Below are 27,986 nucleotides of genomic sequence, written 5' to 3'. Positions count from 1 at the left end.
ATAAATATACCAGTTCAACCAGGTGTATACTGGAGCCTGTGTATTGGGAGCCTGAGGGATGGGACCCAATCTACTTTACACTGCATTTGTACCTGATTCAAATTCCAGGAAGGTGTGATGCTTCACACAGCTCAGGCAGGAGACCCTCCCTTATCCAGGCAGTCTGCCTTGGTGGCGGGCTATGGGGACAAGGACTGTGGTGTAACATCTCAAATATAAGCTACATTCCCAAACTGCAGAGGAAACTGTCCTCAGGGCTCCAGCAAAGCAGAGGAACACCCACCATGATAACAACAAAAGTTCAGAAATTCCCAATAAAAATACCTAGCAAGAATCTATTTTAACTTAAGCACATATATAGTTTGCGCTGTTTTGGAAAGTAAAAATTTTTTTAAAAATTACCTGAGGTGCAGCAGTATTGAGAGTACAAGAGGGAAATAAGCTTTTCAGCGCTTCCGGTCTTGAAAGGTCCCAGCCACACCCTGCCAAGGGTGGAGCGCACTTGGCCAGGGTCTCAGAAGGGTGGGGTTTGCCTTCCTGAGTGCTCCAGGGATCTGCGCTGCCATCAAAGTACTGGGGACTGGATCCCCCAAGGCCAGTCCAAGATGGATCAAGATTTGCAGTCAAGTCTCTTTGCAAGGCCCACACTCTTGTGCTTGTGAGGGGTAACTCTTGCTTTCCCTCAGTAACCATGATGCAGAGGGAGGGCATGCTATCATATAGCAGCAGCACAAAGTCATGGGATTTAGAAAAGAAAGGAGTGAGCTCAGTCTTAGGACGAGCTGGGGGGAAGAGATAGTTGATATCTGCACATCCCTGTCTGTCCATGGAGTGTGGCTGTCTGCTGCTTCCTGGGGTTATTTAGAACAAATTCCCGAAGAGGAATTTAGTGTTTACCCGAGCCTGATACTTAAGGTCAGGAGTCCTGAAAATGTTTGTGCAAGTATTTATTTCCTGGAAACCTTGAGATCATCAGGAGAGGGGAGTTATAAACGGAGGAGGAGGAAGAGGACAGTGGCCAAGGGAATCCTGGGTGCAGCCTCTGGGCTCCTGGCAACGCTAAAACCAGGTAAGAAGCAGGACATAGGCTCCTGCTGCAGGTAGTGCTTTCCAGAGCGGCTCATTGGTTGTCTTGTTTTTATGGGCATATGTGTGATGAAAAAACTTCTTCACTTAGTACATTACAGATATTTTACGTGTCTAAATGCAGATCTGCGTAACCGCGGAAGAGCAGCAGCGTATCCCGTCCTGCGGATTCACCACAATTAACTTACCAGTCCATCAAGGATAAGCATAAAGTTCATCCCAAATATTTTAATAAAAATAATGCTATAGTAAACATTTACACATTTTTAAATACACATCTTTGCAAAGTTTACTAAGTTTATTCTTCCTTAGGATAAATGTCTTGAGGGGGCTTGCTTAACTCACATACAGAAAATACGCACTGTTTACACTTCTACCGACAGTGTAGGAAATCTACCTTTCCACCCACTCTTGTGAACAATGGTCACTATTATTCTTTTCATTTACATATTTGCCTATTTGATATGCAAAATGAGTGTGTCATTGTTTTAATTTTTATTTATCATAACTGGTGAGATTAAATACCTTTTTACATTTTGCTATTTGTATTCCTTCTTATCAATTGAGCTTAATGTCCATTGCCTGTTTTTCTCTTGGGGTATTTGTGGGTTTTTTGTCATTGATATTTAAGCATTTTACATTTAGAAAATATACTTCTGTCTTGTAACTTTTAATATATTCCTTTCCTGGTTCTACTGCCTTTTTGCTTTCTTAGTGTATGATGTTTGCCATGCCAGAGTTTTAAGTTTTTACATAGAAAAAACTATCGTATTTCCTCTGGCTTTGGTAATTAACATATATATGTATCATAAAAATATGCATATTTTAATGCATATACATATCTTAATATATGCATTATGTTATTACATATATGTATTAATATATACTTATAAAACATATTCTCTAATCTTTTAGAATATTTTCTTATGCAAATTATTAATACATTTGAAGTTTATGATGCTGTGGCAGGTGAATGTATTGATCAGGATTTTTAGTTGTAACTCCCCAAAGCACTTCCATCTACGTCGAGAAGGAATCGACTTATTAAAGGATGAGGGACACAGAGCAGGTCGCAGAATGAATGGGCCTGGGGAGAGCCTTGCTGCACGCAGCTGGGCTGCCCCCGTGGGCCTGGTGAAGACATCCCTGCGGCTGTTGCTTGGGCACAGACACTGCTGCCTGCCACCACCCCCGTGGGACTCTCGGCTCCTCTGCTGCTGGCTGAGCACGTGCGCTGCTGTCTCGGGGATTCGTGGGGCACTGCAGCCCTCTGGTCAGAATGGACCCTTGTGGCCCTGCTGCTTCCCTGCTTTGATTCACCAAGCTTCAGATTTGGTTCTGAGGGAAGAAATGCATTCAGCAGAGCCCAAGTCCTGTGCCCAGAGGCAAGCTGCTAGGGCCCTAAGGTGGGTGTGTAGAGGTTGCGCTGCCCAGAGAATGGCAGATGTCCACACGGTGAGATGGGAGCTAACTTCAGCTTTTCCCAATGGTGAGTCAGCTCCTCTAATACCGTGTGGTAGACAATCAGTTCTTTCCCTGCTGAACCCAAATGTCACCGTTATCATACGCTGAAAATCTGTAATTCTGTTATTTTAACCAAAAGTAATTCTGGGCTTTTAAAAAGATGCTAACAACCTGACTCTCAGGGCCACCATTCCCTGTCTACTTATTACTGAAAAATCATTTCCCATGTGACCTAATTACACTTTATTTAATGCAACTTTCCTTAATTATGAGAAAATGTTTTACTTATATGTGAAAGAGCTACCCAATCTTGATCATCTAGAACACTGGGTGACACAGAAAATTAGAAGTTAATGTTGATAAGAAGGTAAACATTCACATCAGACAAAGCCTCTTTAATGAAGTCAGAGAGTGTTTCATATTCCATAATCGTCTGAAGCAGCCGGAAGAGCTGGGCCCCTTATCTCCTCTAGAAGTCTGTACAGGTCTCTTCCCTTGACTTGGGAATATTCTTGATATTCTTCCTGAATGAGGTTTGCTCTGACTTCTTGGGCAAGCTGAGCTTCCGCCACAGATCAAGTTACTTCTTTCACACCCTCACTCTTCAGCAAGCAGAAACTCTGATGAGAAAGTTTCGTGTTTAGTATCATGTATGGTTGGTTGCTTATTATTTCAAGACTGATGTTATCAGAACGGCAATATGACACCTGTGTAGGTATTCTTTCTGTTACATGGCCAGACAAAGGAATGGAACAGATTGCCCTCCTGCCCTGGTAGAGATAAGTTTGTTTTGAAATCATTGAAGGGATCTTGGTTTCCATTCAGAATCATTATTTGGGCTCTGTGAGATCACTAAACCATCTTTATCTTTTCGTAAGTAGTATCGTTAATCCCAAACCTTGGTATAAATACAAGCACACCATTTGTTCTGAATAAATAACCACATTGGATATGCAAAGTGCCTCAGTTTCAGAGTCTTTGGCTTTAAAATGCATGCACTTGGAGCCGGCCCTGTGACCAAGTGGTTAAGTTCACATGCTCCACTTTGGTGGCCCCTAGTTTTGCCAGTTCAGATCCTGGGTGTGGACATGGCACAGCTCATCAGGCCATGCTGAGGCGGCATCCCACATAGCACAACCAGAAGCATCACAACTAAAATACACAACTATGTACTGGGGGCCTTTGGGGAGAAGAAGAAGAAAACCAAACAAACAAAAAAGATTGGTGACAGATGTTAGCTCAGGTGCCAATCTTTAAAAAAAAAAAAAAAGTTGTTAGTGGTTTCAGAATAAATAAAAAAAATGCATATGCATTGGGGGAGTTCGGTAGGCTGCTTCTGAGGGTGCTGTGCTGCTGGGTGTCTGCTGTTGATATGTCTGCTTAAGTCCTCAAGATCTTTGTTTCTGGACAAATTTTCCTCAATTTCCATTTTCTTATTGTTTGAAATGGCTGCCATTTACAATCAGTAACATCTGAATATTTTCTTATTGGAGAAGTAAAGTGGGAATGTTCTTCTAATGTATAGACCATAACTATGGAACTCTCTCCACACATGATCCAGTGGAGAAATACAGTGCATTAGACACGATGTGGAGGAGGGTGTTGACACGAGAAGGCCTGATGAGGGAAGTTCTCTCAGATCTTCTTGGCTCCCCAGGATCATGCATTCAGCCACCATTCCACAGACTCCAGAGGTTGCTTGGGGATGAGGTCATGAATGTTCTTTTCTCATTTATCTGTGTTTGAATCTCTACCACTGAAAATCTGTAATTCTTTGGATCTGCTCTGAACTCTGGATTCTTACAGAATAAAACACTTGAACATTGTAGCTTTATAATACTGCATCTTAGTATCTGGTAGTGCAAGGTGACTTACTCCATGCTTCCTCTTATTAAAAATGCACCTTGCATAGGATGTCGGTTCATGGCAGAGTGAGCTCTTCCCTTAGATTCTCCCCTCTAAGTTACAACAAATGGCATTCATAAACCAACAGAAGACATTCACACAACACAACAGATGTCTGAGAGATCCACGCAGCCATATGTCTGAAGGTGGAGGTGCTGCACTCCCCAAGAGGCAGTGGGGCAGTGGTAGGTGGAACGGGGGTCTCATCTCCTTTCCCTCCCCCAATGACAGCAATCAAGGGCATTGGACCATGCACAGCTCTGAGAGGAGAGAGAAGAAAGGAGAGCCCTCCATGGGAACGCCTTCTCTCGGAGTTGCCTCCCAACCTGTGAGAAGGCTCCACTTTGAAGAAGCTAAGCAATCACAAGGACATTTCATGAATCTGAGCATCACAGGAGGACAGAGAGCAAGTGCAGGGTGGAAGATCCCCCAGGAACATGCATGTGAAACAAAGTGCCCCTCCTGCCTCCTGATGCACCAGCTCGGCCAGTCAACCAGGGCAAGGGACCCCTGCCAGAGTGCCTGTGCATATGTATGTAAAGCAGCAGCAGTCAATGGGAAGACACAGAGGGGCCCTGTCAGCATAGCTTGCAAAGGACAAGCACAGCTTCCAGGGATTGTGGCAGGCCCAGAATACACAGTTCCCGCATCATCCCAGTGGCAGCAGGTGGAATCTGCGAACAGATACTACCACTATGTGACAGCAAAAATCCATCTCATCAAATAGTATGAAGAGGTATATTAACACTTCAGAGCAGAAGGAAAATGACAAGCAACCAGAAATCAATCCTGAATGCACAGAAATTTACAATCTAAATGACAGAGAATTCAAAATACCTGTCATAAGAAGACTCAATGAGTTACAAGAGCACTCAGAAAGACAGGTCAATGAAATCAGGAAGAAAATTAATGAACAGAGGGAATTCTTCACAAAAGAGATTAAAACTATTTTAAAAAAACAATCGGAAATGTTAGAGATGAAAAACACAATGGGTGAGATAAAGAAAAATCTGGAGTCCTTAAATATCAGAGCTGATATAATGGAGGACAGAATTAGCAATTTAGAGGACAGAAATATAGAGATGTTTCAGATGGAGGAGGAGAGAGAACTAAGACTAAAAAGAAATGAAGTAATTCTCTGAGAAATATCCAACTCAATTAGGAAATGCAACATGAGGATTATAGGTATTCAAGAGGGAGAAGCGAGGGAGAAAGGAGCAGAGAGTTTGTTCAAAGAAATAATAGTTGAAAACTTCCCAAACCTGGAGAAGGAGCTGGAATTACAAATAAATGAAGCCAACAGAACTCCTAATTACATAAATGTGAAAAAACCTTCTCCAAGGCATATTTTAGTAAAACTGGCAAAAGTCAATGACCAAGAAAAAATATTAAGGGCAGCAAGGCAGAGGAAAATAATCTACAAAGGAACCTCTATCAGGCTTTCAGTGGACTTCTCAGTAGAAACCTTACAGGCTAGGAGAGAGTGGAATGATATTTCAAAATTCTGAAAGACAGAACTTTCAGCCAAGAATACTCTATAGAGTGGAAATATCCTTTAGATATGATGGAGAAATAAAAACTTGCCCAGATAAACAAAAGCTGAGGGAGTTCATCACCATAAGATTCCCCCTACAAGAAATGATCAAGAAGATCTTTGTACCTGAAAAAAAAGAAAGGCTTTACAAAACCTTGAGCAAGGAGATAAATAGACAAAATCAGAAAATTGCAGCTCTTTATCAAACAGGTTAGCTAACACTTAATTATAAAAATTAAAGATAAAGGGAAAGAAACCATCAAAAATAACTATAACAACTTCATTTTAATCACAAGCTCACAAACCAAAATGGAATAAGTTGTGACAACAATAATTTAGGGAAGAGTAAAGAGATAGAAACTGCTTGGACTAAAGAAGTAAGAGTCTATCAGGAAATAGACTATCATCTCATCTATGAGATCTTTTATACAAACCTCACAGTAACCACTAAACAAAAAATCAGAACAGAGACACAAATGATAAATGAAGATAAAACTGAGAAAATCGTCATAGAGAACCGCTAAACCGAACTGGCACTTGGAAATACACAGGATGAGAAATAAGGGAAATACAGAACAACTGGAAAACAAGTGATAAAACAGCAGCATTAAGCCCTCTTATATAAATAATCACTCTAAATGTAAATGGATTGAATTCCCCAATCAAAAGACACAGAGAGATGGGATGGATTGAAAAACAAGACCCAACGACATGCTGCCTTCAGGAAACACCTCAGCTCTAAAGACAAACACAGGCTCAGAGTGAAGGGGTGGAAGATGATACACCTAGCTAATGGCAAACAAAAGAAAGCAGATGTTGCCATACTTATATAAGGCAAAATAGACTTCAAGACAAAAAAGGCAATGAGAAACAAAGAGGGGCAGTATATAATGATAAAAGGGAGACTCCACCAAGAGGACATAACACTTATAAATGTATACGCACCTAACACAGGAGGACCAAAGTACATACAGCAACTATTAATAGACTTAAAAAGAGAAATAAGCAGTAACACAATAATAGTAGGGGACCTTAACACTCCACTTACATCAATGGATAGATCATTGAGACAGAAAGTCAACAAGGAAATAGGGGAATTTAATGAAAAACTAGACCAGATGGACTTAATAGATATATTGGGAATACTCCATCCCCAAACAGCAGAATACACACTCTTCTAAAGTGCACATGGAACATTCTCAAAGGTAGACCATATGTTGGGAAGCAAAGCAAGCCTCAATAAATTTAAGAAGATTAAAATCATGTCAAGCATCTTTTCTGACCATAATGCTGTGAAACCAGAAATCAACTACAAGGAAAAAGCTGGGAAAGGGACAAACATGTGGAGACTAAACAATATGCTACTGAACAATCAATGGACCATTGAAGAAATTAAAGGAGATATAAAAAAAAATCTGGAGACAAAAGAAAGTCAAAATACACCATACCAACTCATAGAGGATGCAGCAAAAGTGATCCTAAGCAGGAAATTCATAGCAATACAGGCCCACCTTAATAAACAAGAAAAATCTCAAGTAAGCAATCTTAAGCTACACCTAATAGAACTAGAAAAAGAAGAAGAAAGCCCAAAGTCAATGGAAGGAGGGAAATAATAAAAATTAGAGCAGAAATAATGAAATTGAAATAAAAAAGTCAGTAGAAAAGATCGATGAAACAAAGAGCTTGTTCTTTGAGAAGATAAACAAAATTGACAACCCCTTAGCCAGACTCACTAAAAAAAGAAGAGAGAAGGCTCAAATAAATAAAATTAGAAATGAAAGAGAAGTTACAACAGATACCACAGAAATACAAGGTATTATAAGAGAATGCTATGGAAAACTATATGCCAAAAAGTGGACAATCTAGAAGAAATGGATAAATTCTTAGACTCATACAACCTCCCAAAACTGAACCAAGAAGAAACAGAGAATCTGAACAGACCAATCGCAAGGAAAGAGATTGAAACAGTAATCAAAAACCTCCCAAAAAATAAAAGTCCAGGACCAGATGGCTTCTCTGGAGAATTCTACCAAACACTCAAAGAAGATTCAACACCTATCCTTCTCAAACTATTCAAAAAAATTGAAGAAGACAGAACACTTTCTAACACATTCTATGAGGACAGCATCACCCTGATCCCAAAGCCAAACAAGGACAACACAAAGAAAGAAAAATAAAAGGCCAATATCACTGATGAACATAAATGCAAAAATCCTCAACAAAATATTGGCAAACTGAATACAGCAATACATTAAAAGGATCATACACCAAGATCAATTGGGATTTATACCAGGGATCCAGGGAGGGTTCAACAGCCACAAATCAATCAATGTGATATGCCACATTAACAAAATCCAGAATAAAAACCACATGATCATCTCAGTAAATGCAGAGAAAGCACTTGACAAGATCCAACATCCATTTATGATAAAAACTCTCAATAGAATGGGTATCGAAGGAAAGTACCTCAACATAATGAAGATCACATGTGACAAATCCACAGCCAACATCATACTCAAGGGGGAAAAACTGAAAGCCATCCTTCAGAACAGGAACAAGACAAGAGTGCCCACTCTGACCACACTTGTTCAACATAGTACTCGAGGTTTTCGCCAGAGAAATTAGGCAAGAAAAATAAATAAAAGGTATCCAAATTGTCAATGAAGATATGAAACTCTCACTCTTTGCAGACAACACGATTTTATATATAGAAAACCCTTAAGAATCCATCAGAAAACTATTAGAAATAATTAACAACTACAAAGTTGTGGGGTACAAAATCAACTTACAAAAATCAGTTGCAGTTCTATACTCTAGTAATGAACTAACAGAAAGAGAACTCAAGAATGCCATCCCGTTTACAATCACAAGGAAAAGAATAAAATATCTAGGCATAAATTTAACACATGAGGTGAAAGACCTATACAGTGAAAACTATAAGACATTATTGAAAAAATCGATCATGACATAAAGAAATGGAAAGATATTCCATGCACATGGATTGGAATAGTAAACATAGTTTAAAAAGGCCATACTACCTAAAGCAATCTACAGATGTTATGCAATTCCAATCAGAACCCCAATGACATTCTTCATAGAAATAGAACAAAGAATCCTAAAATTCATATAGCTAAATATGAATAGAATTGCAATAGCTAAAGCAATCCTGAGAAAAAAGAACAAAGCTGGAGGCATCACAATCTCTGACTTCAAAATATACTACAATGCTGTAGTAATCAAAACAGCATGGTACTGGCACAAAAACAGGCACACAGATCAATGGAACAGGATTGAAATTCCAGAAAGAAACCCACACATCTACGGACAGCTAATCTTTGATAAAGGAGCTAAGAATATACAATGGAGAAAGGAAAGTCTCTTCAAAAAATGGTGTTGGGAAAACGGGGCAGCCGCATGAAAAGAATGAACATAGATCGTTATCTTTTGCCATACACAAAAACTAACTCAAAATGGATTAAACCTTAAGGTAAGACATGAAACCATAAAACTCTTAGAAGAAAATATAGGCAGTACACTCTTTGATGTTGGTCTTTGAAAGATCCTTTTGAATATAATGTCTACTTGGGCAAGGGAAACAAAAGAAAAGATAGACAAATGGGACTTCATCAGACTAAAGAGCTTCTGCAAAAGGAAAGTAAACCAGGAACAAAATGCGAAGACAACCCACCAACTGGGAGAAAATATTTGCAAATAATATCTGACTAGAGGTTAATCTCCAAAATATATAAAGAAATTATACAACTCAACAACAAAATACCAAACAACTTGGTCAAAAAATGGGCATAGGATGTGAATAGACATTTTTTCAGGGAAGATATACAGATGGCCAACAGGCACATGAAAAGATGTTCAACATCACTAATCATCAGGGAAATGCAAATCAAAACTACAGTGAGATATCACCTTACACATTAGAATGGCTATAATTAACAAGACAAAAAACAACAAATGTTGGAAAGGATGTGGAGAAAAAGGAACACTTATACACTGCTGGTGGAAATGCAAACTGGTGCAGCCACTATGGAAAACAGTATGAAGATTTCTCAAAAAATTAAAAGTAGAAATACCATAGGACCCAGTTATCCTACTACTGAGTATTTATCCAAAGAACTTGAAATCAACAATACAAAGAGACTTATGCACCCCTATGTTCACTGCAGCATTATTCACAATAGCCAAGATGTGAAAGCAACCCAAGTGCCCATCGACTGATGATTGGATAAAGAAAGACGATGTGGTATATAAATATAATGGAATACTACTCAGCCACAAAAAGACAAAATCATCCCGTTTGCAACTACATGGATGGACCTTGAAGGTATTATGTTAAGTGAAATAATCCAGACAGAGAAGGACAAACACTGTATGATTTCACTCATATGTGGAAGGTAAACAAACACATGGACAAAGGGAACAATTTGGTGGTTACTGGAAGGGAAGGGGGTTGGGGGATGGGCATAAGGGGTAAAGGGGCACGTATATATGGTGACTGATAAATAATAATGTTGGACCGAAATTTCACAATGTTATAAACTATTATGACCTCAATAAAAAAAAAATGTACTTTGCTATTGCTTTTAAACAAAGCTCCTGCTCATTAAGGACATTTTTACTCTGTGAAGATTCATACACACAAACCATGCTGAGTGCTGCGGAAATATACCCTCAAATGCCTCCCATGACCTTTGCCATCTCTTGTAGAGTGTGATCAACAAGAGCCTCATGAACAGCCTTTCACAGCATGGCCTGCTCAAAGAGACTATAAAATTCCAGGTAAATTAAAAATTTTTTTGACATGGTTTCCTAAAATTAGGTCTTGCCATAGAAGAACACAGCATGTGATCTCCATTTAGTCAAGACCTGTGTTATTTCCTTTGATAGAATTTACAGACTTTGTATGATTGCTACAAATTCTTGAGGCACATTCCTATAGATTTATACATACAGATATATATACATATATCTGTGTATTTTTTGCTTCTCTTTTGGATATGACATCAAATAAAGCTGTTGAGACTTATCAAATTATTTTGCTAGACACTTTACTCTTTCATCAGTTCTTTTTTTATTTGATTCTTTCGTGTTCTTTAGGTTGATCATTGACAGATAATAATAAATTCAAAATAATTCTTCAGTATTTACAATTTCTATTCCTTTTTTTAACTTATAACATCAGTTCAAACTTCCAGAGCAATGTTAAATATTGGCAGTGATGGTGGTCATTCCTGTCTTATTTAGGAATCTGAGATTCTTCTAGTGTCTTACCATCAAGTTTGTCATTAGTTTCTAATCAGTTTTCTTTATAATGCTAGTTAAATTCCAAAATTTCTCTGAGTTTTTATCACGAAAGGATATTTAAAATTATCAAGTGCCCCTTTGACCCTTACTGGATTAAGCGGTATTTTCTTCTGTTAATCATGATTGCCATTTGTTTATGGAGAACCTGAGACTTTTGTTCGGTAGTATCTTGCTTTCTGTGTTCAGGTCATTGTTTCCTCATGGAGCCCTTGACCTCTCATTCTTCTGTTCCCTGTATTTCCTATACATGACCAGCTCCTTCCGGAGGCTGGACTGGATTCAGGTTCGGTTACTTTGGTAAGAGTTCTTCCCAGGTGGTGGTGTTTCTTCCTACTGCATCACATTAGGGATCCCCTACTGTCTGGTTGTACCATTTTTGAGAGGTTAAGTTTGATCAGAGGCCTCTGGTATTGTTAGTCAGCAGTATATTTCATTATAAAGTTCCCATTAACCTTTTCCCTAATGGCATTTGTAACAATTCTGTCAATCTATTATTTTAATAGGAGTTGCAAAATAGTGATTTTAAAAAAATCTAAAGAAATGATGGATGGCAACTAGACTTTTGGTGGTGATCATGAAGTCGAAATATAATGGCAAAAAATGTCTGTTATTAATTTTTCCACTTAGTAGCTGAATTTTTCCATAAAGAGAAACTTAGGTCACCCTGAAATGCAATTAGTACAGGAAAGGCAGGATAACTGCTTGCTTTTCCTCTTACTTACCATTTGTTAGAACAACTAGTTGGTGCCCTGGTGACCTTAGAGAAAAAGAGGGAGGAGGTAGCTAATGTGGTGCTCCATCCAGCCAGGTGATGATTTTTGCTGCATTTCCTATTTCTGTCAACAAATGGGAATATCACAGAGTATTTTCACTTTTAAACTGTTGGAAAGTCTCTTAATTAGGGTCAGTAAATAACACCGGAGGGAGGAATTTTGTTCATCTCTATGAGTGGTAGATAACCTTCATCCTGCCTTACTAATTTTCCTTGTCTTCACCTCCACTTAATTCTGGTTGGAACATTTAGGACAACCACTCCCTGGAGGCATAAGGCAGTTTCATTTGTCTCAGGATGTTTTTTATCATTTGTTTTGGGATTCATGATTGATCAAGTGATATTTTACCATTTCCCCTATTTGCTGAGTAAGATGATAGAGCTTCCGGGGCTGGGCTGGTGGTGTAGTGGTTAAGTTCGTATGCTCTGCTTCAGTGGCTGGGGGTTTGCAGGTTTGGATCCTGGGTGTGGACCTACATACCATTCATCAAGCTATGCTGTGGCAGCATCTCACATATAAAAATAGAGGGAGATTGGCACAGCTCAGCAACAATCTTCCTCAAGCAAAAAGAGGAAGATTGGCAACAGCTGTTAACCCAAGGCCAAGCTTCCTCATCCAAAAAAAAAAGACTATGTAGCTTCATGTTGGGGAGAACATGTTACATATCTGGGGCCAAGATACTGGGATGCCTATATCCCTGCAGGAACAGATACAAAGCTACTTGTTAGGTTCTTTATATTCCAAAATTTCAAGAGGCCCTAAGAAGTAGCTCAAGAAACCAGAAGGGATGGACCCTACAGAGAAACAGCAAAAGCTGTCTCCATTCTTACTTCCTTAATAATAGCAATAACTTTATTATGGAATATGGGTGATAATGAGGAGGATGATGGTGACGGTGACAATGTTGATGACGATGATGTATGTGTGCTTGCATGTGGATATGAATTGGAAGTGATTATAAAAGATGGATTAATTTGGGGAAAGCATCTAGCCTGTATTAATCTGGATTTTGTGAGTCAGGGAGTAGGCAAAACAAATTTTCAAGCCTAGATCCGTGCATGTAAGTAGCATCTACCGTTACAACAGCCTCTGACATTCTACGTGATGTGAATCATCCGGGTAGACAGCAACTGTTCCAGCCGATGTTTGAGGTTCAATTCAGGGCCCATTGAGTCATTTTGAGAAAGAGTTGGCCCAAATCAGGAAAGTTTGTCTTCAGGTTTGTCCTGCAAAATCAACGTGCATTTTAGATCAAGGCTCCTTTTTGTCTTATTCATTGGAGAAATAGATGACGCAAAAGAAAAAAACCACACATTAGAAACAGGATGGACTCCACATTGTAGTTAGTGTATAGAGCACATGCTGTAAAACCTAACAGATAGGAACTGATGGAACACCCACTACGTGCCAGAAACCACACAAAACTCTGCAGATAGAGCAGTGGATGGGCTTTATCCCTGCCTCGAAGGAGTTTATTAGGCTATAATAAGAAATGCAGCACATAAATGGGCAACTACAAAGGATATGATAGTGTTTCAATAAGGATACAGCTGGGCTTCTCAGGGAGCTCGCAAGCAGAGTACCTAATGCAATCTTGGGGGGCTCAGGAAGAGGACCCCATAAGGGACATCTGAGATGAGATCTGCTGATGGGAGCAAGGATAAGAGACATCAAGGAACCCCATGTACAAAGGCCCTAGACCATCAGAATCCTATGTTCCTCAAGTTGTAAAGTATGAGGTGGGTCTGGAGTGGAGAATGGAGTGAGCAAAGCTGTAAGACATGAGCCTGGAAAAAATGGCAGTGAGCAATCGCGTTCAGCCTTGTAAGTCAGTAAGAAGTTCGGATATTCTTCTGAGGATGATGAGCTATTGAAGGGAGTGACATAAGTCAGGTCGATGTTTTAGAAAGGTTCCTCTGTCCCATAATAAGTTGTGAAACGAAAGACAGCATTTCATTTTCTTTTTCCATGCTTTCAGACATACATGCCATCCACAGGAGAGGGCAGACCAGCGTCTGTGATGTTTAGCTAAAGGTGAGAGCAGGCTAGCCCCCAGCACCTTCTCTGCCGCACACCTTCCTCCCTCTCCATTATTTCTACCAATTGCATGAACTCAACCTCGGGCACAATCCTTCATGGTCGTTTAACCAATAGGGAACCTCCATTACCTAGTAAATCAAAAGAATAAATAAAACTAACTTTGCTGTCCTCCGGAACAACTTAGAAACTATTGTTTTTCTAAGACACGGAAGCTGCCAACTTGTGGGGACAGTTGTTAGGAAACATCAACTCATGCATTTTTTGTGTCAGAGAATGGGAGATTAAAGAGCAAAACCAAAAGGAGTTATCTAGAAGGTAGGATCAAAACACAGTTAGATACGGGCAGAGATAAGAAGCTTCCTGAACTTAAGAGGCTTCTGAATATGAAGTGCTTTGATTGGCAGGAAAACAAATGGGGAAGAAAAGGCAAAGTAACCAACTTCAAGTTTTTTGCGTGTAGTTTCAATTTAGAGTTAGAACAGAGGATGAGAAGTATACCTTTCTAATTGTAGAATCTTAAGGGGAAAAAGAGAGAGACAGAACAATATCTGAGTTTGGAATGAGGATGAGTCGGTAAAATGGTAAAGATGCTTCCAGAAGTAAGTACACTTCTTGACTGGTTTTAATCCTTCAAAAAACCCTGCTGAGTGAAATATTAGTGATCTACTTTGGCTCCTACCTGAAGGAGCTCTGGTGCAGAGAAGCGCTCAAGAGCCCAGGACGAGTCAGCTCTGGGCCGAAGGCCCCGCTGCTCCTTGGTGCTGACTGAGTACTGCGGGGAGATTGCCAGTGACAGAAAGGGGTGAGGCGAAGAGGCCACGAAAAACAGCAAGGCTTCACCAAGATACACTGGGAAAGAACTGAGAGCCAGCAGAATTCTCACGTCTCAAGGTTAGTAACCTAGAAAAAAGGTCGGATGTGTCTGAGTTCACACTTTTAAAGTTAATAGTGTGCGGAAGAGTGGGGCTGTCGATAAAATGGCACGACAAGCAGATACAGCAGGAAAAGAGAGCTATGGGAAGCCTGTAATTAGCTGACAGGCTGATGCTCTATAAACCTGTAAGTTCAATGATGGGTGTAGTTTAGTAAAAGGGTGTCGTTTAAGTACTGTTTCTCAGCCGATTTCTAGAATCGTATTTATAATAGGTCTGATAGCATGGTTGGAGAATAAGAAGACTGAGCTAATTTTCCTGTGTCTGGGCTGTAAGGCTTAACCTTGCTGCCCTCAAGGAACACGGAGCAAGAATGAACTTATATACTAAATGTTCACCATCCAACTGTTTATTCTCCTATGCAAGGGTTGGCGAGCTTTTTCTGTGAAGGGTCGGATAGTATTTTGGGCTCTGGAGGCAAGATGATCTCTGTCACAACTGTTCATCATACCACAAAAACAGCCATAGACAATATGTAAACAATGGGCGTGGCTGGGTTCCAGTTAAACTGTTTACGAAGATCTGACAGAAGGCTGGATTTGGCCCACGGGCCGTAGTTGGCAGAACCCTGTCCTTGAGGATCCCCACCAAATCCAAACTGATGTCTCTGCTTTGACTGGAAGGGAGTTTTTACTGTTCGCTCAGAGGAAAGTCTAACTCCTGGGGGCAGGTCTATGACTTGCTGGAGTTCTAAGGGCATCACGGTCTGAGGGAAACCACAAGTCCTCAATGGAAAGACTCTCTTAAGGAGACATTTTGAGGCAGGGGGCAGAAACCTAGATTGTAATGCTCCTGCCGAAGTCTTGCTGAAAGCATGAGCCTCTTAATAGCGGGACATCCCAGCCAAAGGCGTGGAGTCAAACTCCTGCATCTGAAAGAAAGGGAGGGAACAAAGACCCCACACCCGTAATCTTACCAGCCCCAGTCATTTGTCCTCAAAGTTTAGCACAGGCTTTCTGTTTTACAATCCTCTTCTTTCCAGTGTGTCAATAGGTGAAGAAGTGAGGAAGGGAAGTGAGGAATAGAATCAGAACAGGAACAGATTGCTCATCATACACGTCAAGTGTTTCAGCTGGAGAGGGGAAGGCGGGCTTGGGTAACTGAGCAGAGACTAGAATCCCCCCAAAGTTCAGAAAGGGCAGAGATATGAGGGAAAGCAGAGCATGTCACAGAGAGCAGAAGCAATGAAGCTGGGGAGATGGAGAAATGTCTGTGAGGACAGCCTGAAAGAAGGAAATAGCACGTCTCAACATTGTCACCCAACCCAGGTCACCAGGGAGCCTGCAGTCCGAGGCAGGCTTGTGAGATGAATTCCAACTTACGTGGTTAGCAGAGATGTGTCAATAGTAGAGAGATCCAGTAATATTTTGATTAATGACTTCCTTGAGGATGAGGCTCTTTTATACAGACAGCTCTATTAGAAAAAAATCTTCAAGCCAAAATCTCTTCATAAATCATGCAAAAAATCGCTGCCTACACAACAGAAATAGCTCAAGCGCAGTCTCTATTTGTCTTTGGTTAGATGTTGATAAATAGGGCTCATCCTTAGCAAAGTTGTAACAGCTGAACTTTATCTTCAGCTGCAAGTCTTTCTGCACCTTTCCTTCAGATCTATGACCTCTCAGTCCCTTGATTTCAGACTCTTCGCAATGCCGGTGCACTTATGCTCTCTTCTTCTCTTCGCTGACTTGACTTGGGACGCCTCGGAAATGGAGGGGTGGCTGCAAGTTATTATCAACTAGCACCCCTTCCCAACAACCCTCCCCACACCTGATTCCCTACTCCCAGGGGGAGGGAGTTCACTGAGGGGCTGGTGGTAGGAGCCCTTGAGAGCGGAAGAGGCTATGTGACTTGGAATTTCTTTTAGGATCCATAGTGAGTATGCTGGAGTAGACATCTCCTTTGTCCCTTTGTGCCTCTTACCTCTCATCAGCACCTCTCATACTTTACCCAACCCTTACCTCCTTTCTTTTCCTGGTGATACACACACTCACGTATGCACACACACTATATAGATATATATGTGTTTGGCATTTGTTTAATAAGCACTTAATAATTTGATATAGCATAAATCATTTGTCTGACACCCTGGACTCTGAGCTCCCACATTACTTGTTTCCAGCCATGATCACAAAGCTGTGACTCAGAGTGCACCACCGGACTCTGGTCCTGGAATGTGCCGTGAGGCATTTGCAGACTGGCTGGTTGGGGGATCAAGTCATGTGAATAAATGCAAGGCCAACAGCAAAATACGGTGGCTCCTGCAGCTGAAAGACCCGAGGTGGATTTGCATTCTTGCTATTCACGAGCAGGAATTTTTTTTTATTGAGGTAAAATTCACATAACCTTAAAATAACTATTTTAAAGTGTACAATTAAGTCGCATTTAGTACATTTGTAATGTTCTGAAATTACCACCTTTATCAAGTTCCAAAACATTTTCATCATCATGAAAGAAAACCCCATAGCTTAAGCAGTCATTCCTCATTTGCCCCTCCTACCAGCCCCCGGCAGCCACCAAACTGCTTTCTGTCTCTATGGATTTACCTATTCTGGATATTTCATGTAAATGGAATTCTACAATATGTGAACTTTCGTGTCTGTGTTTTTCCATTTAGAAAAATGTCTTCAAGGTTCATTTATGTTGTAGCATGAATCAGTACTTCATCCGTTTTTATAAGTGAATAATATTCCATTGTGTGGATTTGCTACAATTTGGTTATCTATTCTTCTGCTGCTGGATATTTGTTTCTACCTCTGGCTCTTAGGAATAGAGTTGCCATGAACGTTGGTGTACCAGCATTTGTTTGAGCACTTATTTTCAGTTCTTTGGGGTATAACCCTAGGAGTGGAGTTGCTGGGTCACATGGTTGTCCGGTTTAACTTTTTGAGGAACTGCCAAACTGTTTTCCACAGCAGTTGCACCATTTTACATTCCCACCAGCAATGCACAAGGGTTGCACTTTCTCTACATCCTCTCCAACACTGTTATTTTCCCTGTTTTTGATTGCAGCCATCTTAGTGAGTGGGATTATAGCCAACCCTGGGGTTCTAGTGGTTAAGATTCAGTGCCTCACTGCTGCCCCCTGGGTTTGTTTCTCAGTGAGGGAACCACACCCATCTGTTGATTGTCATGCTGTGGCAGCTACGTATTGCGGGGATGCTGAAAGCTATGCCGCTGGGATTTCAAATACCAGCCGGCTCACTCATGGTGGAGAAGTTTCAGCCGAGCTTCCAGACTAAGACAGACTAGGAAGAAGGACCTGTCCACCTGCTTCCCAAAAATTAGCCATGAAAACCCTATGAGTAGCAGAGAGCATTGTCTGGTACAGCACTGGAAGGTGAGAGGATGGTGCAAAGGACTTGGTAGGGCTCAGCTCTCGTGTCCACAGGCTCACGAGGAGTCAGAATTGACCAGACCAACAAGCGGTGGGGGTGAAGCGGTATCTCTTTGTGGTTTTGATTTGCATTTCTCTAAAGACTAATGATGTTGAGCATCTTTTCATGTGTTTCTTGGCTATTTGTATATCTGCTTTGGAGAAATGTCTCTTCAAGTCCTTTGCCTATTTTTAAATTGAGTTGTTTGTCTTTTCGTTGTTGAGTTGTAAGAGTTCTTTGTATATTTTGTATACTAGACCCTTATCAAATGTATGATTTGCAAATATTTTCTCCCATTCTTTAAGTTGTCTTTTTACTTTATTGATAATGTCATTTTATGCACAAAAGTTTTTAATTTTGATGAAGTCAGATTTATTTTTCTTTTATTGACCATACTTTTGGTGCCATAGCTAAGAATTCTTTGCTGAATCCAAGGTCATGAAGATTTATCCCTATGTCTTCTTCTAAGAGTTTTATAGTTTTAGCTCTTATATTTAGGTTGCTGATCCATTTGAGTTAATTTTGTATGTTGTGTGAGGTAAGGATCCAACTTTGTTCTCTTGAGTGGGGCTATCCAGTTGTCCTAGCACCATTTATTCAAGAGACTACTCTTTCCCCATTGAAGGGCCTTGGCACCCTTGTTGAGAATTAGTTGGCCATAGATGTATGGATTTATTTCTTGATTCTCAATTCTGTTCCATTGGTCTATGTCTATCCTTATTCCAGTATCACATTATTTTGATTTCTGTAGCTTTGTACTAAATTTTGAAATCGATAAGTATTAGTCCTCCAACTTTTTCTTCTTTTTCAAGGCCCTTTGCAGTTCTATGTAAATTTAAGGATCAGCTTTTCCATTTCTGTAAAAAAGGCTATTGAAATTTTGATAAAGATTGCATTGAACCTGTAGATTGCTTTTTCCCTTGCAATTTAGATGCCGTTTCTTTCTTTTTCCTATCTAATTGCTCTGACTAAAACTTCCAGTACAATATGAATAGTGGTGGTGAAAGCGGGCATCCTTGTGTTCCTGATCTTAGAGGGAAAGCTTTCACCATTGAGTATGGCATCAGCTGTGAGTTTTTCATACATGTTCTTAAGTAGCAGTGATTTAAGTTCTCTGAGCATGTTTTCTCGCCTGTCACTTGCTTTTTTTCCCGACAGATCCATTCGTTGACCTTTTCTAACATGTCTACAAGGGCCTCATTTCCTCCAAGTTTCAGCTTCAGTCAGGCAGCCTCCATAATGAGCAGTCCTGGCTCTCCCTAGGCCTGTTAACCCTAAGGACAGAAATAGATTCCTCCTTACGCTCCTCTTTGAGTTGTTGCCTCACCCCTGTTTGGCTGTTTTTGCTTTTCATCACCCCCCTAGTAGTTTTTCTTATGAAATATCTTCTACTGAACCATTGGGTATGGGGTCTGTTTTCCTAACTGGACTCTCACTGGGACACATGGAGTCAAGGAAATCTATTATTGTTACATGTCTATATGGTAATAGATAATGGCCTGGCAGTCTGTTCATCTCTCTTCAGCTCCATGGGAATCATCCTAGTCCAAGCCACCAGCCTACCCTGCTCAGATTATGGCAATAATGTCCTAACAGCTTGATATCCTTTTTTGCTTTTCTCCAATCTAGTTTTCAGCAGCAGCCAGAACAATTGTATTAGTTCAGATATATATGGATGCAGGTAACAGAAATTAGTTTTTTGGTTTATAAGATATGGAAATTTATAATCTCACACAATTTGTTCAGACTCTAGTGTTGGTAGATTTAGTAGCTCAGTGATGCCATCTGAGACCCAAGTTTATTCCCATCACTTTCTGCCATCTGCTTTGTCCTCAGGCTAATTTTCTTCAAGATGGCTGCCTCTAGTAACTGGGGCAACATTTTTTCTTGTTCACATACAATAAGATTCCAATATGAGAGAGAGAAAGAGAGAGATTGAGAGACAGAGGGAGAGGAGGGAGACCTGTCTTTCTGACATGGAATGGAAATAATCTCCTGTACTCTGATTGGGACAACTCAGTCTGCAGTTGCCTTCTCCGCTCCAGCCTCCCGCATTAATCAGGGTTGTTAGCGGAGTGGCTTAGATTTGTCGTAATATCCCTGTGAGCAGGAGAAGGAGTGGATACCCAAACAAAATCAGGTTTCTGTTAAGAGTAAGGAAAGGGAAATGTGTGATGTTCGGTTATCTTTCTAAGAATTTAAATTGGATCGTGTCATTCTGGTGCCTAAAAGTCTCCAGTAGCTTTTACTTGCCCTTAGAATCATATCAGAAAGTCTACAAGGGCAAACAATCTCACACCATCTATCTACGCAGTCAAATCTCTGTCATCTTTTGTCTCAATTGTTCCAGTTACAACAACTTTTTAAAAAGTTCTTTTCAGAGTTATGTTTATTTCTACCACAGACGTATGTCCAGGAATTGTGCTTCGTGCTGGAGTTACATATGTGAGCAAGATGCCGTGTCTTCTGACAAGTTTTAACTCCTTTTCACGTCATGCAAGGCACTTTCAATCCAGACCCAATTTCATTTTTGTCGCTTCTCCACCTGCTAGACTGAAGTCACACATTTCCTGAAAATGCCCCATGGTTGTCACTCCTTTATCTCCCTTTCCCACTTCTCTAGTTGGAAAATGTTATTTAGGTTGGAAGGCTTAGATCCAGTGCATTTTTTCTAGGAAAACTTTCCCAAATCTATTAGAATGAATTATTCCCTCTCTGGGATGTCATAAAACTTGATCAAATAACTTGTATAGAAATCATCAAATTTCATTATAATAAATTGCTTCTTTAATCTGTTGGACTCAATACATTACACAAGACTTGAGGGCAGAGACCATGTCTTCCTCATGCTTGCATCTCCAGGGCCTAAGCAGGGTACCTGGCACAACTCAGTAAAATTTTCAACAGATTGTTTCATTGAATTACTTAGAAAACAGAGATAACAGATACCTTGTCTAACTATTTCACAAATAATCTCATAGCTGTGAAAGCTTTTGTAAAATAGAATGCTATGTAAGCATAGCATATAACATTGTTATATGTACACATTGTAATTTTGTTCTGACTATTATTACATTGTTGATTTCATGTTTCCTGAAACAGTTCCTCTGTTAGATACTGCTGTTGAGCAGTGAACACATACTAGTAAACTTTTGGATTGAATTACATAGGAGGTTCAGAGTTGGCCTTAGCCAAAATTATCTTTAGTGGTTCTTGCTCCCCTTTTTCCCAATTTTTATCCATCTTTTATTTTTATCCTCTCATCAGGGGCCAAATGCATTTGCATAATTCCTCTTGTTATAGAGACAATAAGATATTTTATACTGACATGGTAATAGGTTCCTAAACAAGTTCTTAAGAAATTGAACTGTTATTGTACAAGAGAGGGCAGGGAACAATGACGAACCTAAGAGACTGGTCATGTTTTGACATTGTAGCATGATCATATGAGATGTAACCATTGGGGGAAATTGAGTGAAGGGCATATGGGTCTTCTCCGTACTATCTCTGCAAGTTCCTGTGACTTTATGACTATTTCAAAGTAAAAAGTTAAAAAAAAAATCAACCGTAATGGTAGATTTGAACATGCCGAACCACAATGCTTTTGTATCTGGAGGGCCTGCAGTGGTCCCTTCAACACCCTCAAAGCAAATGCCTGAGGTCAGCAAAGGGGTAGAGGTGAGAGGAAGGCCATGCACAGTGGAGCGTCCACACTGTTGGAGCCTCCAAACGCAGGAGCCAAACGCTCCTCCCCTCACCCTTCAGTCTCTGCTCCACTCTCACCTCTCAGTAAAGACATCCTGGGCCTTCTGGGGTACAGGGAAACGCTCCCAGCCCCTTCCTGAGCCCCACTTCCCTGCTTTGTTTTTCCTCGTGCGCTTACCACCTATAACTGGCTATGTTTTTTACTTCTTTATTTTAGTTTCTGTCTCTTCCCACTAGAAAGTAAGTTCCATGATGGCAAGGATTTTTTTTTTTTTTTTAATTTATTGTTGTATCCTCATTGCTTAGAGCAGAGCTTGGCACAGAGCACATGCTCAGTAAACGTTTGTTCAATGAATGAATCTTTTCAGAAAATGAAAGCTTGAAAATAAGCTACTTCCCCAGGAGAGAAGTAAGTCTATTCTGCCCATCCTTGTACGAGAGCAAACCTAACTTTGAAGCTAAGACCTTTTTCCTGTGTTCATACTTCAGACAAAGAAGACACAACTGATAATATCTGAGAGGAAGGAAATAGTGCATGGTGTTGGGCCTCTTTATATAACACTATAAAAATTTTCTTTTTTATAGACCATCTACCCAAACGGCTTCCAGAGATGGATTATCTTATTTTCCTCTTGGCTATTCTTCATGTATACAAAGGTAAAGATAATGTCTTCATTTAAAAAATTTACTCCTTTTTTGGTCTTACAGTGTGATGTATTTAGAATTTATAATGCTTTTTAGTCGACTTGGATAATTTCTTACTTGTTCAGAAAAACTACAAGTTACAAATATCAATTATCAGCAGTGGAAAGCTTTTTAGACTAAGGTAGAAACTGTTAGGCTTTACAGTGATCTCAATTTACTATCTTGCTAGGTCTTAGAAAGCTTAGAATAAGCTTAAGATGTCTATTTGGTGTTCCAACCATCAAGCCTAATTGAATTAATGTAATGTTGTATATTTCAGTTCTGTGTGAAGAGATGTTTTGGGACACAACTGTTAAACTTGCCAAGAATATGACTCTAGAATGTGTGTATCCTTCAACGGACACCTTAACCCAGATGGAGTGGTTCAAGGTCAATGCAATGGAGAAAGAGTCCCTAGTAATTTTTAACCCTACTTACGGAGCGATCATAAGACAGCCTTATGCTGATAGGGTTTACTTTTCAAATTCAACCGTGACTCCTAATGATATGACCCTGTCCTTTCATAATGCCTCTGAAGCTGATGTTGGCTTCTATTCCTGCTTTCTTCATACTTTCCCACATGGACCTTGGGAAAAGGTGATACAGGTGGTTCCACCCGGTAAGTGAAAATTTTATTTATCTTTTTACCCATCTATGACATTTGATTATATAAAGCCCAAGTAGAAACTATGAAATGCTTTATAATATTTTTATAGAGTTTTCCAATTCCACTTCTAGATTCTATGATACTATTGTTTCAAGGAAATAATTCTGTGAATTAATTTCATTTTTCTTAATGTGCTATCATTTCTGAGTAGAAGCATCTTCCACATTTGAATGTAGTGGGAGAAAGCACAGGTTTTATATTGTCTTAGTGAAATCTTGAGCCTGGATTAAACTGATGTTGGCAACATTTGGGTTCAGGAACCAGAGACCGCCCTCTTTGTGCTTTGTCCCAGCAATGTAGTACCCTTTCCTTTTGCTAGGCACTCGGTGCTAGCTTCAGCTTCTGCATCTTCAGAATCCTTTCTATAAAACTGAATCTAGATTCATTAGTGAATCCTGGGCAGAGTTCAAGCTCTGGCTCCATTTTTGGCCTCACCCAAGTTTCACTGGAGAGAACCCTTCAGAAATCACTAACTGTCATTTCCGAAAGAATTGAATGATATCTTGATGTATTTTCTGCTGTGTCTACAATTGCTTGTGGTTTGGTGTTTGTGCCCTAGTCCTTTGAGTCACATGAGTTGGGTATTGTATGTTGGAAAAACTTAGATTTTCTAGCCTTTACTTCTTATATAACCTATGTGAGCTCTTCGATCCCTCTGAATCTCCGGTTCCTGAATGGTAAATTGTGCTAATAATACCTCCCTCTTTGCTGAATGGTTTAGGATCATATATTTAAAGAACTTGGCTCACGGTGGTCAGAGAATGTTAGGTATTATTATTATCATTATTATTTCCTATGCTTTTTATACAAAATTAACAATGATGAACTTTCAGATGTCAGCAACAGCCTAGGAAAGGAAATAATTTGGAACTGTGTGTTTCTTCTCTGGTGTCTCTCAAATTATATTCCAAATGGGCATCCAGTAGAGCACATTATGTGACACCTGATATAGTGCTTTCTTTTTAAGGGATCCATATTATAAAAGAACAGTTTACAGCATTATGTATGAATATTAAATGGACAGGAGGTAAGAAAATTTCCATGTGTTAGTTTTCCCTTTCTCTTTGGATGTAGCTAAGCTCAAGAATAATTTTGTGCATATGAGTGAGGCTTACAGAGTGCCAACAGGCAAAATCTCTTTAGTTAAACACTCATTTACTAAAGACTTCATTTTGCCTTTCGAGTTCTCATTTGTTGTTGTGTGCAGTCCCCTGTTAGACGTTGTGCACACGTTTTTAGTCCACTTTTGATTAGCCATGCAACTGCAGGAGAGAATTGGAAAGATCTTGAAGTGGAGTGAGCCATTTGACACGTGACCTGAGCCACCAAGGCCAGAACAAGATGGGCTTTCCTCCCTGCCTGGTCGACAAGCCCTTGCAGTTTGAGTCCCAGATCAGGTATTCCAATTTCTGTCAAAGAACAACCAGTTGAAAACAGGTAGAACACTGGTTACCAGGGGCAGTCAGGAGGGGAAAAGGGGAGATGTTGGTCAAAGGTACAAAGTTGCATGGATATAGGATGAATCAGTCTAGAGAGCTAATGTACAGCATGGAGACCATAGTTAATAATACTGTGTTGAATGCTGGAAATTTGCTAAGAGAGTAGATTTCAGCTGCTCTCATCACACACACACACACACACACACAAAAGGTAACGGTGTGAGGAGGAGATATGTTAATTACCTTGACCATAGTAATCATTTATATACATAAATATATATAATCATCATGTTGTATACCTTAAATATATACCATTTTTATTTTTTAAAAAAGAAAACAGGTAGCTGGATCTCTTCTGAAAGTTTAGGATAGAAGATGTATATATTGGATATCTTATTCTGGATAAATGGTACTCTTTATGCAAAATTATGTCAAAATGTGTGTTAACTTCACATAGGCATTTCTTAATTAGTAACTGATTCAGAGGATTTCATGGTAAGAATGGCTGCATTTATCTTACTGCTTCATGCGAAAATATGTAGAGGCGGTTTGGGAAGTGACATTTCAAAGGCAGCCCTTTCAGGCAGAGGTTGTGGTGGAAGTGGGGTCGTGGAGAGAATTACCATAACCCATGTGTCTCTAGCTTTACTAGTCAGTTAAAGCAAATGTGGTTATATTGATGGAAATGTCCCCTGAAATGGGTGGCCCACTCCAAGTACTCCACTACCTAACTTTTCCCGGATGCCTACTGTAAATGAATTAAACAAATGTCATCTCACTGAATACTTATGAAACACCACGGGAGAAGTAATGGGTTTCCATTATACACTGAAGAAACTGAGGTGCGGGGTCATTAACTAACTCAAGGTTGCTAAGCTGCCAATCACAGCCCCAGGGTCAAACCAGTTGATGTTCCTGAAGTGCCAGAAATGAGATGAAGGGGAGCTTGACTCCAGCAGAGCGAACAAGGAGGTTCAAGGAGTCAGGTCAGATTGGACCTTGAAGACTTGGAAGGAGTTTTGTTTTGTTTTGAGGAAGATTAGCCCTGAGCTAACAACTGCCGCTGTTCCTCCTCGTTTTGCTTAGGAAGAGTGGCCCTGAGCTAACATCTGTGCCCATCTTCCTCTACTTTTTATGTGGGATGCCATCAAAGCATGGCTTGATGAGCGGTGCTAGGTCTGTGCCCGGGATCCAAACCTGTGAACCCGGGCCGCCAAAGCAGAGCATGCAAACTTAACTGCTGTGCCACCAGGCCAGCCCCAGGAATTTTTTAAGATAGAGAGACCGGGTAGAGGGAAGGAGAGAAAACAGGGAGAAAAGGGCATCTTAAGGGGTACTGATGGCATGGAGAAAGGCACAGTGCAAGTTTAAAATGCATGCAGTGGTCAGAGAATGGACCTGTTTGACTAGAGCACAGAGCCTCAGCAGGATGTGGTTCTCACTTTGGGCACTGGAGCCCTTCACTGACATGAAAGGTGGCCTGAGAGGAAGAAACTGTGAGGATGGGACCCTCTCCCTGCCCACACCAGCAAACGGCTCAACATGTAATGCTTTGGGTTCCCAGGTAAGGTTTTCTATGGTAGATTCTATGTTAAAAAGTAAGTTGAGGTCCACTTGGACAGCAGAACATCAGAGAAAAGCCTGGAAATTTAGGATGGCCCAGATCTCACTGCACTTAATGGAGTCTGAACTTCACTCTGTAACATAGACCATGAGAAGTCACTGAGTGTTTTTCAGACGGAGACACAAAATAAACCAAGTTTTTTCACCACCTAGAAGATTAAACAATTTGCAGTCTATAGAAGGGGAAGAGCTTAAGGGCAGAGTGAACAAATACCATTTCATGGATTGGAACACTTATCCACTGCTGGTAAGAGTGTAAACTGGTGTATCTATGGTACTATCAGTGTCGGTAATATTCAAGGTTCTCCAGAGAAACAGAGCCAATAGGATGCTTACGTATGTAGAAGGAGATTTATTATAAGGGATTGGCTCATGAGATTGTGGAGACTGACAAGTCCGAATCTGCAGTGTGGACCAGCCGACTGGAGACCCAGGTAGTGCAGACGAAGTCAGAAAGCAGTCTGCTTTAGAATTCCCTCTTGTCTAGGGACGCCAGTCTTTTTGTTCTGTTCAGACCTTCACCTGATTGGGTGAGGCCTACTCACATTGTGGAGGGCCACCTGCTTACTCAAAATTCACTCATTTAAATGTTAATCTCATCTAAAAACATCCTCCAAATTAACAAATAAAATTAACCATCACATCTATTTTAGAAAATGATATGGTGTTAGCAGGATAAAGAACCCCATATCCTGTAATCCAATAATTCCACTCTGTTAGATATTCCAGTGAGTGCCCACATGTAGGAGACATGCCTGAGAATGTTTATAGCAGGAGTGATTGTAGTAGCAAAAAATTGATAACAACCCAAATACCCCTCAACAACAGAATGGACAACACATTGGAGTCTATTCCTAGAATAGGATACTTTGCATGGCTAAAAATGAACGATTTTTCACTACTCGCTCACCAACAGCAATGAACCTCAGGAGCAACACGTTGAAAGAAAAAAGCAAGTTATAGAAAAGTACAGCAGGTATGATTCCTTTCCTTTAAAGTTTAGAAACATGCAAAACTAAACAATATGTTATTTATAGATACAAATATGTGTGGTAAAACAGCAATGCTCCAAAGCACCGGCAGGAAGGGGATAGAATCAGGAAGGGACACAAAGGTCTTCAAAGTTCTCAGTCATGGTGTTTTTCTTATACAGGTGTTTTATTTCCCACTTGTAACAAAATGTCTTAACAGATCTGGCTTGTGTAAATGGGTGTGCTGACTTGTGGGAGCTGAATGCACTTCTCCATTAATTCAGTCATCAAGTCTTTATGGAGAACCCATTATATTGAAGATAATGTTTGTGGTTCGAAAGATGGAAAGACCTGAGTCTTAGCTCTAAACAGTATGCAGGGTATTAAGGGAGATAAAAGTTGTATATTGCAAATCATAATTTAAAGCAAAGAGTAAGTCATATTGTAGTTCACAGGATAGAATTTAC

General features: G+C 40.1%; 1 protein-coding gene across 6 annotated transcripts in view; it reads left to right on the top strand.

Moving 5' to 3' along the window:
• Positions 1-893: 893 nt before the first annotated feature.
• The window catches only part of CD226 (CD226 molecule), an 89,555-nt gene continuing 62,462 nt past the window's right edge, over positions 894-27,986 (top strand). Inside the window, exons 1-3 of one of the 6 annotated variants that reach the window (XM_070275829.1) lie at positions 894-1,069; positions 22,721-22,792; positions 23,100-23,438. In XM_070275829.1, coding sequence (XP_070131930.1) covers positions 22,747-22,792; positions 23,100-23,438 — 385 coding nt within the window. In that variant the 5' untranslated portion in view covers positions 894-1,069; positions 22,721-22,746. Of the gene's footprint in view, positions 1,070-14,491; positions 15,013-18,178; positions 18,394-22,720; positions 22,793-23,099; positions 23,439-27,986 lie in introns of those variants that run through there. The other 5 variants (XM_070275828.1, XM_005612974.4, XM_023647967.2 and 2 more) reach the window with 5 other exon arrangements.

Source organism: Equus caballus, chromosome 8 (genome assembly GCF_041296265.1).
Source record: "Equus caballus isolate H_3958 breed thoroughbred chromosome 8, TB-T2T, whole genome shotgun sequence".
Classification (NCBI taxonomy): domain Eukaryota; kingdom Metazoa; phylum Chordata; class Mammalia; order Perissodactyla; family Equidae; genus Equus; species Equus caballus.
The sequence above is the reverse complement of the archived record's forward strand: the minus strand, read 5'-3'. Positions and strand labels throughout refer to the sequence as shown.